The following is a 12,956-nucleotide window of genomic DNA, read 5'->3' as shown; positions in this document are numbered from 1 at the left end:
CGGCCAGGTATGAGATAATAAAGGCCTAGGTCAAGGTACTGTTAATGCCAATACACAAGTACACATGAAGGAAATGTTGAGAAAGAGCCAACATATTTTAAACAATGTGTCTCTTGTCTTCCCAAATTTTGTCATATTCTCTCAAATCCTTTTCTCATTTTAAATTTTATATAAATATTATTTGCATTCATTTCTACCTAAATATAGTACGTTTATTTCTGTTTATAGTATGTTCTTTCCACCCCCCCCCCAAAAGGACTAGCAACCACTCCTACCCTCCTTGTTGTGTCAAGTAGGATTTAACTTATATGAAATCTAACAAAAGATCTTAGGATTAAAATCGGTCAGATACACATACACACACGCATGTATGTATGTGTGTCAGTCACCTAACCATATTGTGCCTATACAAGCAAAAAACCTTCCCTGATGACACACACCACACACGCTGAAAGAGACTAAAAGAAACCATTATGGGTCTGGCAGAATGAGAGAGAAGGTAAGCTAAGGCTGCACCCTGAAATTTGAAAAACCTACTTTTTTATATAACAGCTATTTAAAGTATGGAGATTGGACACATCTTGAAAACTCAAAAAAAAAAGATGGCTAACACAGAAAGTCAGATTTTTTTTTTTTTCTGAGAGGGAGAAAGAGAACAGGAGCAGGGGAGGGACAAAAGGAGAGACAGAATCTCAGCAGGCTTCACACCCAGCCTGGAGCCCAATGTGGGGGGCTCAGTCTCACAACCATCAGATCATGACCTCAGCCAAAAATCGAGAGTGGGACACTTAACCAACTGAGCCACCCAAGCGCCCCAGAAAGTGACATTTTAACAAAGAATTCCGTGTCCAATTTGGTATATACACCATAATGCATGGCTTTATGGGGTGTGTTTAACAGGACCCTGTTCCTTCCAGATATTCCAGGGGGAAAAGTTTCAGGGATACATTCCAAGTTATATTCCACCCTTAGAGAGTCACAATGTATATTACCATATTAAAAGCTCAGATGAAATCTATAGCAAAGAGCCCAGCTTAACTTTCAATCGCCCAGCATTTTTCAAATTTATTTCACTTTATATATGCTTCCCTATTACAGTACTTATTTCATGTGAGCTGGTTGTTTATATATCTGCTTCCTCACTATATTTGAATCTTCATAAGAGAGAAAGACTGTCAAAGTACTATCATATATTTAAAAATATTAGCTGGATGAATGAATGCTTAACTGAGCAATTGCTTTCAACTATAAAGTCATTCTAGTGTCCCCTGACCTTAAATGCATAAATGACACCTCAGAGTTACTGGAAACTCCCTGCTCAATATGTCTCTGAGTTCATCTTCTATCTCAGGGAAATATGCAAAGTTAGGAGATAAAATGAGAAAATAAAGCCATCAAATAAGAAATAAAAGAAGGAAAGGAGTAGGAGGAGAATCTAATCATAATTCTAAACCATCAATTTTCCCCTTGACCTTGAAGAGGCCAGTCAGCAGCTTTGAAAAATCACTCACTTGATAGGTTCTACACAGAAATAAGTTCTCTGAAGAAAAAGAATCAGGAAATGATTCTAAAATGCCAAAGGTTTGGGGTTGTTTTGCAATGGGTTTATTTGCATTCAAATGCCACATCTCACTTTGAAAGGCCCAAAACTACCCATCAAAATATTACACAGCTCGGTCAGCACTATTCACTCAGAAATGCAGTTTGGCTTTCCAATTACCTTTGCACCAGAGATATAGGCAGCCTTGAACCGCTTCACTGAGAGCCTTTCATATAGAACATGGTCTAGACATGCTAATTTAGTAGTATCTGTGGAACAACCTTAACTTTGAATCCGAGAATTTGATCAGCCAGCCTGTCTGACGCTTCATCTTACACAATGTAGAAGATGGAACAATTTAACGATCCATCAAAATTATGCTGTACTGGCTCTTGTGCAAGTCATATGGGTACTTCTATTTTTCTTCTTAAGATTTGTGTAACTGTCTTGGTCTTTTCACACTTATCTTACACTAGAGAAACGGTGAAATCCACCTTGCAGGCTGGCTTCTCTGAGTGGCGCTGCACAGCTCTTCGTCAGTGTTTTCCAAAATATCTTTCACAAAATGCTAGTCCTACCAGATGCTCTGAGATAAAAAGGGTTTCACTAAAAAGAAATAAATAAATGAAAGAAAGAAAAGAAAAAAGATAGATTAGATAGATGATAGATGATAGAGATAGATAGATGATAGTGATGATAGAGACAATAGATGAACATCTCTGCATCATATATCTCTCTAGCAGAGATTCATAGCACATTGTGGAAATATTAAAAATCTGAAAGGCATGGGGAAATAAATCATGTAAAATTAATTGGATCTGAACTTCTCAAACACTTTCCTCCTTTTTTCCATTCCAAAATTAATGCAAAATCAGGGAAGACTTCCACTGAGTTTTACAGATAAATTATAGGATCCCAATTACTTTTGAATTTCAGATAAACAACAAAATTTTACTACAGGCATGTCCCAACTCTTGTCCCAAATGGGGCATGCCTTTACTAAAAAAATATTTTAAAAAGACTATGGCTAGTGGTACAGAGAATTAGACACAATAGAGGATGAAGAAAGTAGGGAAGATGGCCCCAAGTGGTAAGGAGAACAAGCTAGAACAGAATCTTCAGCTAGACTAGCTTGCCACTGGTCAGTTGTATACCAGTTTAGCCTTACTGCACCATTGGGGTGCAGTAACTCCCCACAACCTGTGAGGGCTGTGGAGGCTCATGTCAAACAGGACAGGACAGACATCAGAAGGAGTCAGTCAGCCTCTGTGGTTGGATAGCTAGCTATGTCCTCTAGAGTAGAGCAGTTCCCTAAGGGAAACTTATTACATTTAGGATTTCCAGGTACCAAATAAAAATATAGTACTCCCTGTTACATTTGGATTTCAGATAAACTACAGGTGTATAAGACCTTTGTTGAAGAATAAAGAATCTAATAGTGGTGACATAGCTTATGATACTCCTGGATAGATTACTTGCAGTATAACTCATTAAGAAAGGAGAATGAATAAGGAGTCACAAAATTTTCATATTCATATTTAAAAAACACTCAATTAGAAGCCATTTAGTGTGTCCAACACTGACTATATTTATATACAAGTCATTCCATTTCTATTTCCTCATTGTTAAATAACAGAGTTGTATATTACTATCAAAGTCTCTTCCAGCACTGACTTCTTTCAAAAGATAGTTACACAATGAAAATAGGGGCCAGAATGAAGGACTAGGTAATATAAGATGATGTAGTTTATACTAACTAGAGGAAAATAGAACATCGCTTCATTTATGGAACTGTTGCCTGGTCAATTCCCATTTTATTTCAAGTTAGAAATATCTCAATTATTCCCAGTCCTTGTAGCCATTACCTGAATTAGTTCCTTTTAAATGAGCACTAATTGTTTACATCTCAATTTTTGTCTAGAAGTATTTTCCTTGGATTTAAAAAATAATGTTTTCTAGGGGGTGCCTGGGCAACTCAGTCAATTAAGAGTCTGACTCTTGGTTTCAGCTCAGATCATGATCTCATGGTTCATTAATTCAAGCCACGTATCCAGCTCACTGCTCTCAGTGCAGAGTCTGCTTTGGATCCTCTGTCTCTCTCTCCATCTGTCTGTCTGTCTGTCTGTCTCTCTCTCTCTCAAATATAAATAAACATTTAAAAAAATAAAAAATAATGTCTCCTAGAAAGACAGATCCTTAAATGCTGTAAGCAACCTGTGAATATATTAGATTAGTGCCAAAGGCATCCCTTTCCAAAAAGAGATATTTTCCTAAAACAGGTCTCCTTTGATAGACAGCTGGAAATAGAAGTCTAATTCAGATTCACTCACCACTTTCAGGGTGCTTACTATGAGTCCGAGTTTCACATTACACTCTTGATTCTTACAAATATTGCAGACACAGGCTCTCAGTTCACCAGACCCACTTTCTCTTCCTTTTTTGCCCACACATGGACCATATGAACCAATTCTTTGCACTTAAGTGTGGCCCACATGACTGGGAACTTGCCAATGGAGTGTGAGCAGAAGGCATTTTCCAGTCTGGCTTGTGAAAAGTACATCATATATAAGATGAACTACATTAATCATGGTTCTCCAGAGAAACAGAGCCAATAGGAATATGTATATATAAGTATATATACATATATACATATGTATATATTACTGCAGCTTCTGTTTCTCTGGAGAACCATTATAAATATAGTACCTCAATTATTAATTAAACTTTCAATTATAGAAATGAATAAGAAGCTAAAAACTCAAATATTATATTATGATTACTTAGCATAATGTATACATAATAATATAATGTTTGAGTTTTTAGGTTCTTATTCATTTCTATAATTGAAAGTATAATTAATAATTGAGGTACTATATTTATAATAGTTCTCCTGAGAAACAGAACCAGAGTAATACATATATGTATATATATATACACATATGTGTGTGTGTGTATATGTATATATATGTATATGTATATATGTATATGTATATATATATGTGTGTATATTTATATTTGTATATTTATTTATATATTTGTATATTCATTTATATATTTATTAGATATATTTATATATACATTCTGCTGGGAATTAAGAATGTTTGGCCACCAATTCTAAAGGCATTCCTCAGGCAATAAGCACATTTTGATTTTTTTTTTTTTAATGTTTACTTATTTTTGAGACAGAGAGAGACAGAGCATGAACGGGGGAGGGTCAGAGAGAGGGAGACACAGAATCTGAAACAGGCTCCAGGCTCTGAGCTGTCAGCACAGAGCCCGATGCGGGGCTCGAACTCACAGACCACGAGATCATGACCTGAGCCGAAGTCGGCCGCTTAACCGACTGAGCCACCCAGGCGCCCCCATTTTGATATTTTTTGAGAAGGAAAATGGCATGATCACAATTGTGCCTTGATAGTCTTATGAGTTGATTTGTACCTTCAAACATTTCTACGCTGAAGTCCTAACCTACACTTCAGAATGTGACCTTGTTTGGAAATAGATATAATTGTAGATCTAATTAGTTAAAATGAGGTCATACTTCAGGAGGGTAGGCCCCTAGTTCAGCATGACTGGTGTCCTTACAAAAAGGGAAAATTTGGGGTGCCTGGGTGGTTCAGTCAGTTAAGCGTCCAACTCTTGATTTTGGCTCAGGTTATGATCTCTTGTGAAATTGAGCCCCACGATGGGTTTCTGTGCTGGGCATGGAGCCTGCTTAAGATTGTCTCTCTCCTTCTCCCCCTGCCCCTACCTGACTCACACACACACACTCTGTCTCTCTCAAGAAAAAAAAAAAAAGGGAAAATTTGGACACAGACACAGACACACAAACACACATAGGGAGAATGTCGTGTGAAGATGAAGACAGCTATCAGGGTCCTTCTAAAAGCCAAGGAACACCAGAGATGGCCAGCGAACCACCAGAAGCTCCGGGAGAGGAATGGAACAGATTCTCCCTCACGGCCTCAGTAGGAATGAATCCTGCTGACACCTTGATCTTAGGCAACCAGTCTCCAGACTGTGAGACAATCAGTTTCTGTTGTTCAAGCTCCCCAGTTTATGATACTTTGTTATGGAGGCCTTGGCAAGCTAATATGGACAGATGGGGTACACCGTCCTGAGAGGACAGAGAAACAGTGGGATCCCTTAGGGGCTGATGCACTACTGGAGTATAAGGTATGACTGCCCGTTGCAAGCAGGGATAGCGGAAATGCTAAGAACTATTCCATCTCTAAGGAATCAAACGTGTGGAATTAGGGAAAAGAGAAGTAAAACGTGGTGACGGGATTTCCATCCTAGGTCACTTGGAAGATAGTGGCAGCGTTAACCAAGAGGCAAGACCGAATATAATGAGAAGTTTTTGTACAAGAATATCTCATTTTAGCGGTGTAGGTCTTCTCTGCCATGATGCAATTGATGTGTTCCCAAGAAAACTTGTATTAAGATGTTTAATGGAGGGAAAATGGGGGTTAGGGGCTAGACATTCAGATCCAAGCTGATAAAGCCACTTTTTCTGAAGAAATTTCAATAGTAAACTGTTTTATGGTAGAAAGTTTGTGGCTATGAAATCAAAACACCTCCAAGCAAATCCTAACCTGACCCCACCCAGCTCTTGTTCCAGAGGATCACCTGCCTTTTTCCAGGGGCACTAGAACTACCATTAGCACAATTCGGATGCTGCGTTGTCCCTTTTATTTTCCATTTCCACAGCAAAGCGCAGAACAACTTCCACAAAGCCATTGTATTTGCTTATAATAGCTCTTCGCCTGTGCTAATGGGAGTTGGTTCCTGATCACAATTGTTGTATAATCTGAAGCAATTCAGATTATATCCCTAATTCATAAATCATATGATTCATATGATTTATGAATTATATCATAATCATATCCCTAATTCATAAACTACATTATGACCAATTTGAGTTTTGAAAATGTCTTTGAATTTTATTAGAAGACGTATTTCTGGAAATGCCTAGCAGGCTGTTAAATACAGGAGAATAGAGCATATCAAAGATGTTAGAGCGAGCGATCTTACTAAATAAGATCCCCATGAAAGCTAACACAAGGCCCTTCAGATATGAAGGCATTTATAAATTCCTAAGCATAAGATATAGTTTCCAAAAATATCAAGAGACCAAGTAGATATTTACCAAGGCTAAGGTCAGATCGCAGAGCCTACCTTCTCTGAATGCAGAGAGCAGTTTTAGGGGGCACCAGTCTGGGTCTGTACCCCAATTTGTCAACCATCCATTCTTGCCGTTCAGCCAATTACTAGTACACTTTCCCTTGACTGTTATAAGCTTTAGGTCTCCTAGATTTAAAGCCAAATATCCCAGAGGTTGGTTGTGTTTTCAGTTTTTATCATAGTTGTAATGTAAATAAGCTTCATATATGAAACAATGTAGAGAAGCTTACCCTTTATTTATGTGATGTAGCACCTTGGGAAGCCCTTACAAGCATTTGTAGGGGAAAAGCAAAGTACATAGAACCCCTAAGGCAAAGATATAGAAGAAAATATAAAAGTTCTGTAGAAATTATTCTTAACTAAGCTATGAGCTTCATGAGGGCAAGAATCATAGCAGTTTTGTTTACTACCACGCACCAGCACCTTGCACAGAAGCTGGGACATTAGAGATAAGTTAGTTGTGAGGAAGGGAGGGAGGAAGGGAGGGAGAGGAGGAGGGAAGGAGGGGTTTGGCTCTGAACTGAACATGATAATGTTCCAGACACAATGACCCAGGAACTTCATAATGTCTAAAATTCAATTTTAAGTTGTTTTCCTCACTAGAATACCAATGCCATCTAGGTCCCAGATTTTCTGTAAAGTCTGTTGTTAGATACACAAATACCTTGTGTAAGTGGATTCTGTGGACAGCAAGGGAAGGAAGTTGGGCTAAGATGTCTGAATCATTACAGTTGGAACAGAAACAGACTATGGTATAGGAAGAAGATCCATAAAATGAACTAATTCTTCTAAAGTAAAAGTTCAGAGGGGCACCTGGATGGCTCAGTCGATTAAGCGTCTGACTTTGGCTCAGGTCATGAATTCAAGGTTTGTGGGTTCGAGCTCTATATCACGCTATGTGCTGACAGCTCAGAGCCTGGAGCCTGCTTCGGATTCTGTGTCTCCCCCTCTCTCTGTCCCTCCCTCCACCCCCAGTGCTCTGTCTCTCTCCCTCAAAAATCAATAAACATTTAAAAAAAATTTTTTTTAAATAAAAATTCAGAGCCAGAGGGATTAGGAAAGGAAACAGTAAGGCATCTCCTCCCAGCATCTCAACCCAGATTCCTGAGAAATGCCAGGAGTAGCCAGGACTTCCACCAAAGAAGGAAAGGAGATGAGAATGCCAGGTTCACTTTAATATCAAATGGCAGGATGTCTCAGCTGACAGCTGGGAGACACACACATTACCTCGGTTTATTCCTGAAAAGAGAGGCATGAGATGCTACCATTCTCCCCATTTTACAGATGAGCTAAGGTTTAGAGAGCTTAACGAACCTGCAGCCAAGCGACAGAACCGGGATTCGAACTGAAGACCGTCAAATTACTTCCCTACCATGACAGGATATTACATACATACAAGACATGTTTCTAGGCCCCAGACCAAGAAGAGAAAGAAGTCATTGCCCTATCTTTTAAAAGCCAGCCCTCAAAGGCAAACACTGAAACTTTATCATTTATTGTGAAATAAAGCAAAGAATGGAGAGACTTTTCAAAGTTCAAGTACAAAGAGAATAGCTCTAACAGCAAATCAGAGAACTCCCCAAACAGAAATAAAGGCAAGGAAATAGGTTGGCAGGATAGCTACATCATCCTTGAACACTCACACCATGCAATAATACCCCGAGCAAAACTTTACTCATAGCAGTGTGTAAAATCTTTGCTATTATATATTAGTAATATACAAATCTATTGAGATGATTAGCCATCTAAATAAAAAAGAAATGGAAGGCATCTCTGTCCTTACAATTTTTTATTGAAAAATTAGAAAGCTAGAGAATAAAAAACAAACAAATTAAATATGTTTTCAATCTCTGAAAACTTTGAATTTTCCAGATCACAGTGAAATGGCGGAAATAAACAATCAGTGAGAGTCATGTGAACAATAGCTTTGCAGGAGCCATTGAGGGTTTCCCCCAGGGATTTATATGTTAGAATAAACCAGAACTTATCTGAAATCCAGAGTTCGACTTTTAAAGACAATGGGTATGGAAATAATACATAATAAAAACCATGTCTTGCCTTAATGAGATATTACTGTGACTCATAGATACTAACATGTCTTTGGAGGAATCCTTACTTCTCAGAGTAGAGTCAGTAATGGGAAAAACTTGAAAACATTCCATCTATCTGGAAATCATCTATACCTCTCTGAAAAACTATTAGTGAAATAAGAAAACCATTTTGCTGTCAACAGAGGTCGCCAATCAGACTCTGCCGCAAGCACTAAGGTCCACTGTTATGAGAAAAGGCTCTCTGCTCACGGAACACACACCTTGTATGTCTCCATTTTCTGTAAAAATCTTCCTCATCTGTGTCTCCTTTAGCGACTCTGAAAAGAAAATAGAGATGTGTTTCTGGACATAACAGAGGATAAGGACAAAAGCAAACCAGTCGGTAGCCAGTTCTCACTTTAAAATAAAGCAAAAAGAATTAGCAGTGGACCACCAGCCCAGATGGTTTGTTTAATCAGTACGTGGGTTCCAGTAGAGAACAAGCACAAAATAAGGTTCTTGTTGAAACAAACCACCGTGTGTTTTTGAAGGTTGTTTTTAAGTCTCTCTTGCCCAGATTTACTAACACCTGGAGATTTGATTTACTCAGAGCATTTTGGGGAGATCTACTAACCCTCGGCAGCAAGTGAGGGAAATATAGAGCTGGAGCCACCCTTTGATGCCCTGAATCTCAGGCCTTGGAAACCAACTTCCCCACCCTTCTTCCTACTCACTCTGTCCTATCTGATCATGGAGGGATCTTCTGCAAAGTTTTCCACTGTGGTTCTCTGATAAAGTAAGACTCTGAGACTCTAATAGACTCTGTTGCCCCCTTCACTGTATAATTCCCCAAACTACTTGGTTACCCAGGTAACTTTTCTTTTGCCCACATGGAAATTATTCTGTACACCCATAAAAACTGAGTGAATATGGAAGACACATCACTGTATACCACTACACGGTCCAAAGATTCTCTGACCAACTAAAAGACCAGATATTCCCTTGCTTGTCCTGAAACACAATGACTGAACCCGTACTCTAGGCTCAGAAAAGAAAGTCAGACACTGATCAGCAAGGATGGTTCAAAGACAGCAAAAACCCTTGCAAATAAAGAACTCTATTGAGACATACGTTTGCAATGCCAAATAAGCAGGTTTATTGAGAAAATACAGAGCGAGACAAGTTCCTTTCCTCAGAGGCACAAAAGCAGAAGCCAAAAGACACAGCAGCAAGGTCAAAACACGTCAAAACCAGCAGAGACCGGAGTATGGGAAGTGAAGTTTCTGGAAACATCCAGACGCATATGCACCACCAGTGATCAACCCTTAAAATAAGCTTGGTGCTAGCCAGAAAACTCATAGATTGCCAAAGGCAGCTTATTCAGAGCTAGCAGCCAAGCAGTCAGGCAGTCAGAAGAGGGATCAGCAATGAAGAGCTGTTCAGGGACAGGCAGCATCCTGGACGAGCCTGGAAACACAGCTGGCAGGTCCTGGAGTCTTGATTCGCTCACTGGCTCCTACACACTTAGCAAGTTCTTCGACAGCTGGACATGCAGGACCGCTGGTACGTCCTGGAGCCCCCGCAGGCTGGTTGGCAGACAGTGGAGACTCCTCCCACTGGCTGGCACACATTAGAGATGCCACCCAGGGGCTGACAGCCACTGGAGACAAAGGTGAGTGGCCGGCTGTAGGTGGTCGAGCAAGGATTAGAGACACAGGTGGTCTGTCGAGAGCAGGTCACCTGTCCGAGGCTGGAGATGCAAGGATTTTGCTGGTGACAGGTTGGCTGGCAAACAGTGGGCTCACAGGTGGTCCCCTGACAGTGGTCCAGGAGCCAGGAGCCAGTTTGGAAGGAACTGGGCAAATAGATGCCGCTCAGGCAGTCGGCATCCTGGGTAGAAGCCGTGGCAACCGGGGCCGCTGGGACAGCGCAGTGTCCTCCAATTGGCCTGGAAGAGCAGTTTCTTGTGAAACAGTTGTAGGACATGGTGCCAGACAGAGAGCTGTGGGTAACTCGCTGAAGCAAGCTTCTGAATTGTGAATGTCCCTCCAGGCTCCCGGGCTTTTATATATCCTTGCTGGTGGGTGGGGCTCCCGCCCTGGTCTTCCTGGCTTCTTTGGCCCAGGCCAGTGTGCCTTAGAACATCTTGTGAATCCCTAGGTTAATTGTCTCTCGAAAAGCCTTCATCCTCATAAAGATACTTTAGTAGTTTGGTAACTAAATCATAAGGCTTCTGAACTGTACTTAGTCCCAGGATTAAGAAGGTTACCTGACAGCTTCAAAGCTCTCCGTCACCCCAGCCCACATTCGGCCCCTCCTTCATCTTGCGTGGATACAATGAGTGTCGATCTGACAGTGACACCAAACACGCCACCAGCCTACCATCACACACTCTCTCCCTTCTGACTAGGACTCATTACGAACCCACACCCTGCCCGGTTGTTGTCGGCGCTTAATACGTTTTAAGCATAACTTAATCAGCCACTCTTCCATAGCTAACGGGGCTTCCAATGGACAAGGAGCCTCCCTGAATATGCTTCAAGATGACAATGACAAGGCCTGTCAGGAAAAAGGACACAAGGACTTATGTTTGGAGTCTGAGCTGGCTCAGAAAATTAATCAAGCGACCGGCGCAAGACACATTCAGGAAGAGTAGAACCCTTTATGTTCAAGCAGCAAAGCAAATTAGAAGCTAATTAAGTGACTGCATTTGTAGCCAAGTCCCTTTCTAAATAAATTGATGAGCTTTGTTCCTAAAATTTTTAATCTAATGATAATGGATAAGAGTGACTCATAAGACTCATTAATATGCCAGTGGAATAGGCTTAGTTAAATTTTAAAAAAAATTTCTTAATGTTTACTTATTTTTGACAGAGAGAGAGAGAGAGAGAGAGAGAGAGAGCATGAGTCGGGAAGGGGCAGAGAGAGAGGGAGACACAGAATCTGAAGCAGGCTCCAGGCTCCGAGCTGTCAGCACAGAGCCCAACGCGGGGCTCAAACTCATGGACTGTGAGATCATGACCTGAGCCAAAGTCAGACACTCAACCGACTGAGCCACCCAGGCGCTCCAGCTTAGTTAAATTTTAAAATTATTATAATGTTAATTTAAAAGGGTACAGTGTCTTTCTCCCAAGATGCTCAATATATTCAAAAGATATTTATTTTCACACAAACGCTTAGAGATAGCATGCGTTTTTATCACGGACAAGCCAAGGCTCTTGAAGGGATTGTCTACATGAGAGATAAGGGGAAGAGCCCATGGGAGAAAGCAGGAACTTAATCAATATTTGGTAATAAGCGAATGTGTAAACAGTTTGCTATAATATTTAATTAGGCTTTTTATTCCTGGGGAAACCATATAAGGATATCATTCCCCTTGATCTCATCTCACTACAAGATAGTCAATTCTGTACACCTAAATGACCCATCCTCTCCATGCACCTGTTTAAAACCATTTTACTTCTAGCAAAATAAGTCACTGTAACACAGCTTACGTGGCCAGTGATATTTCTATATCAAAACAGCCGTAAGATCTGACTCATTCTGTAAACTGGCTTCCTTGGGGTAGGAGAGAGGGACAATCGTGGATTTACATATCTTTGAGGGCTACAGATAGACTATGTTTTAAACATCCACAAAACAAACAGCTTTGTGTTAGAACTCACTGGAAGTCCCTTTGCAGAATGCTTCATTCGTCCCCATTCATTCCACTAAAGCCACTTAGCAAGCTCCCCAAGTTTCTAATTGGAGGCTAGTAACACACCCAAACAAGACGATGCTGTGCTGTGGGCTGTATTGTAATTCCCAGGGATCAGACCGTCTCTCCCTCCAGGACTGTCAGAGTGTTCTCAGGCAGAGGGAGAAATTAACGAGATGACTACCTTCCACAATGTTGTAACTATGGTCTTCCCACCGTGGGGAATGTCCCAGTTAGCGTTTGAAGGTCAGAGTCCCTGGTCACTGGGGCTGGTTTGCTTGTTTTAAATGGATGAGCAGTTTACAGGCTTCTACCAGCTATGAATTCACTGCCTGCTATGGAAAAGTACTTAATCATGCAAATGAATCAGAAGTCAAAAGTAGAGTCAGTAGTAAAATCACACAGACGTTTGCGTTTCCCACAGCCACAATTCTGAGATGGTAGAGATTTTTATAACTCACTACTCTGTCTTGATTCTTCTTTCCACTGAAAGTTGAAAATGGCA

At 40.5% G+C, this 12,956-nt stretch overlaps 1 protein-coding gene across 1 annotated transcript; it reads right to left on the bottom strand.

Moving 5' to 3' along the window:
- Positions 1 to 10,278: 10,278 nt before the first annotated feature.
- Positions 10,279 to 10,740, bottom strand: LOC102954874 (keratin-associated protein 11-1). Its single transcript, XM_007092144.3, has one exon. It carries the CDS (start codon positions 10,738 to 10,740, stop codon positions 10,279 to 10,281), a length of 462 nt encoding a protein of 153 aa, XP_007092206.1.
- Positions 10,741 to 12,956: the final 2,216 nt, after the last annotated feature.

The sequence above is a fragment of the Panthera tigris genome, chromosome C2, assembly GCF_018350195.1.
Source record: "Panthera tigris isolate Pti1 chromosome C2, P.tigris_Pti1_mat1.1, whole genome shotgun sequence".
Lineage (NCBI taxonomy): Eukaryota > Metazoa > Chordata > Mammalia > Carnivora > Felidae > Panthera > Panthera tigris.
This window is presented reverse-complemented; position numbering and strand designations above follow the sequence as displayed.

Bases quoted from the DNA above. Each gene is read 5' to 3' on its own strand.
- LOC102954874 (XM_007092144.3), bottom strand. From the start codon at position 10,740: ATGTCCTACAACTGTTTCACAAGAAACTGCTCTTCCAGGCCAATTGGA.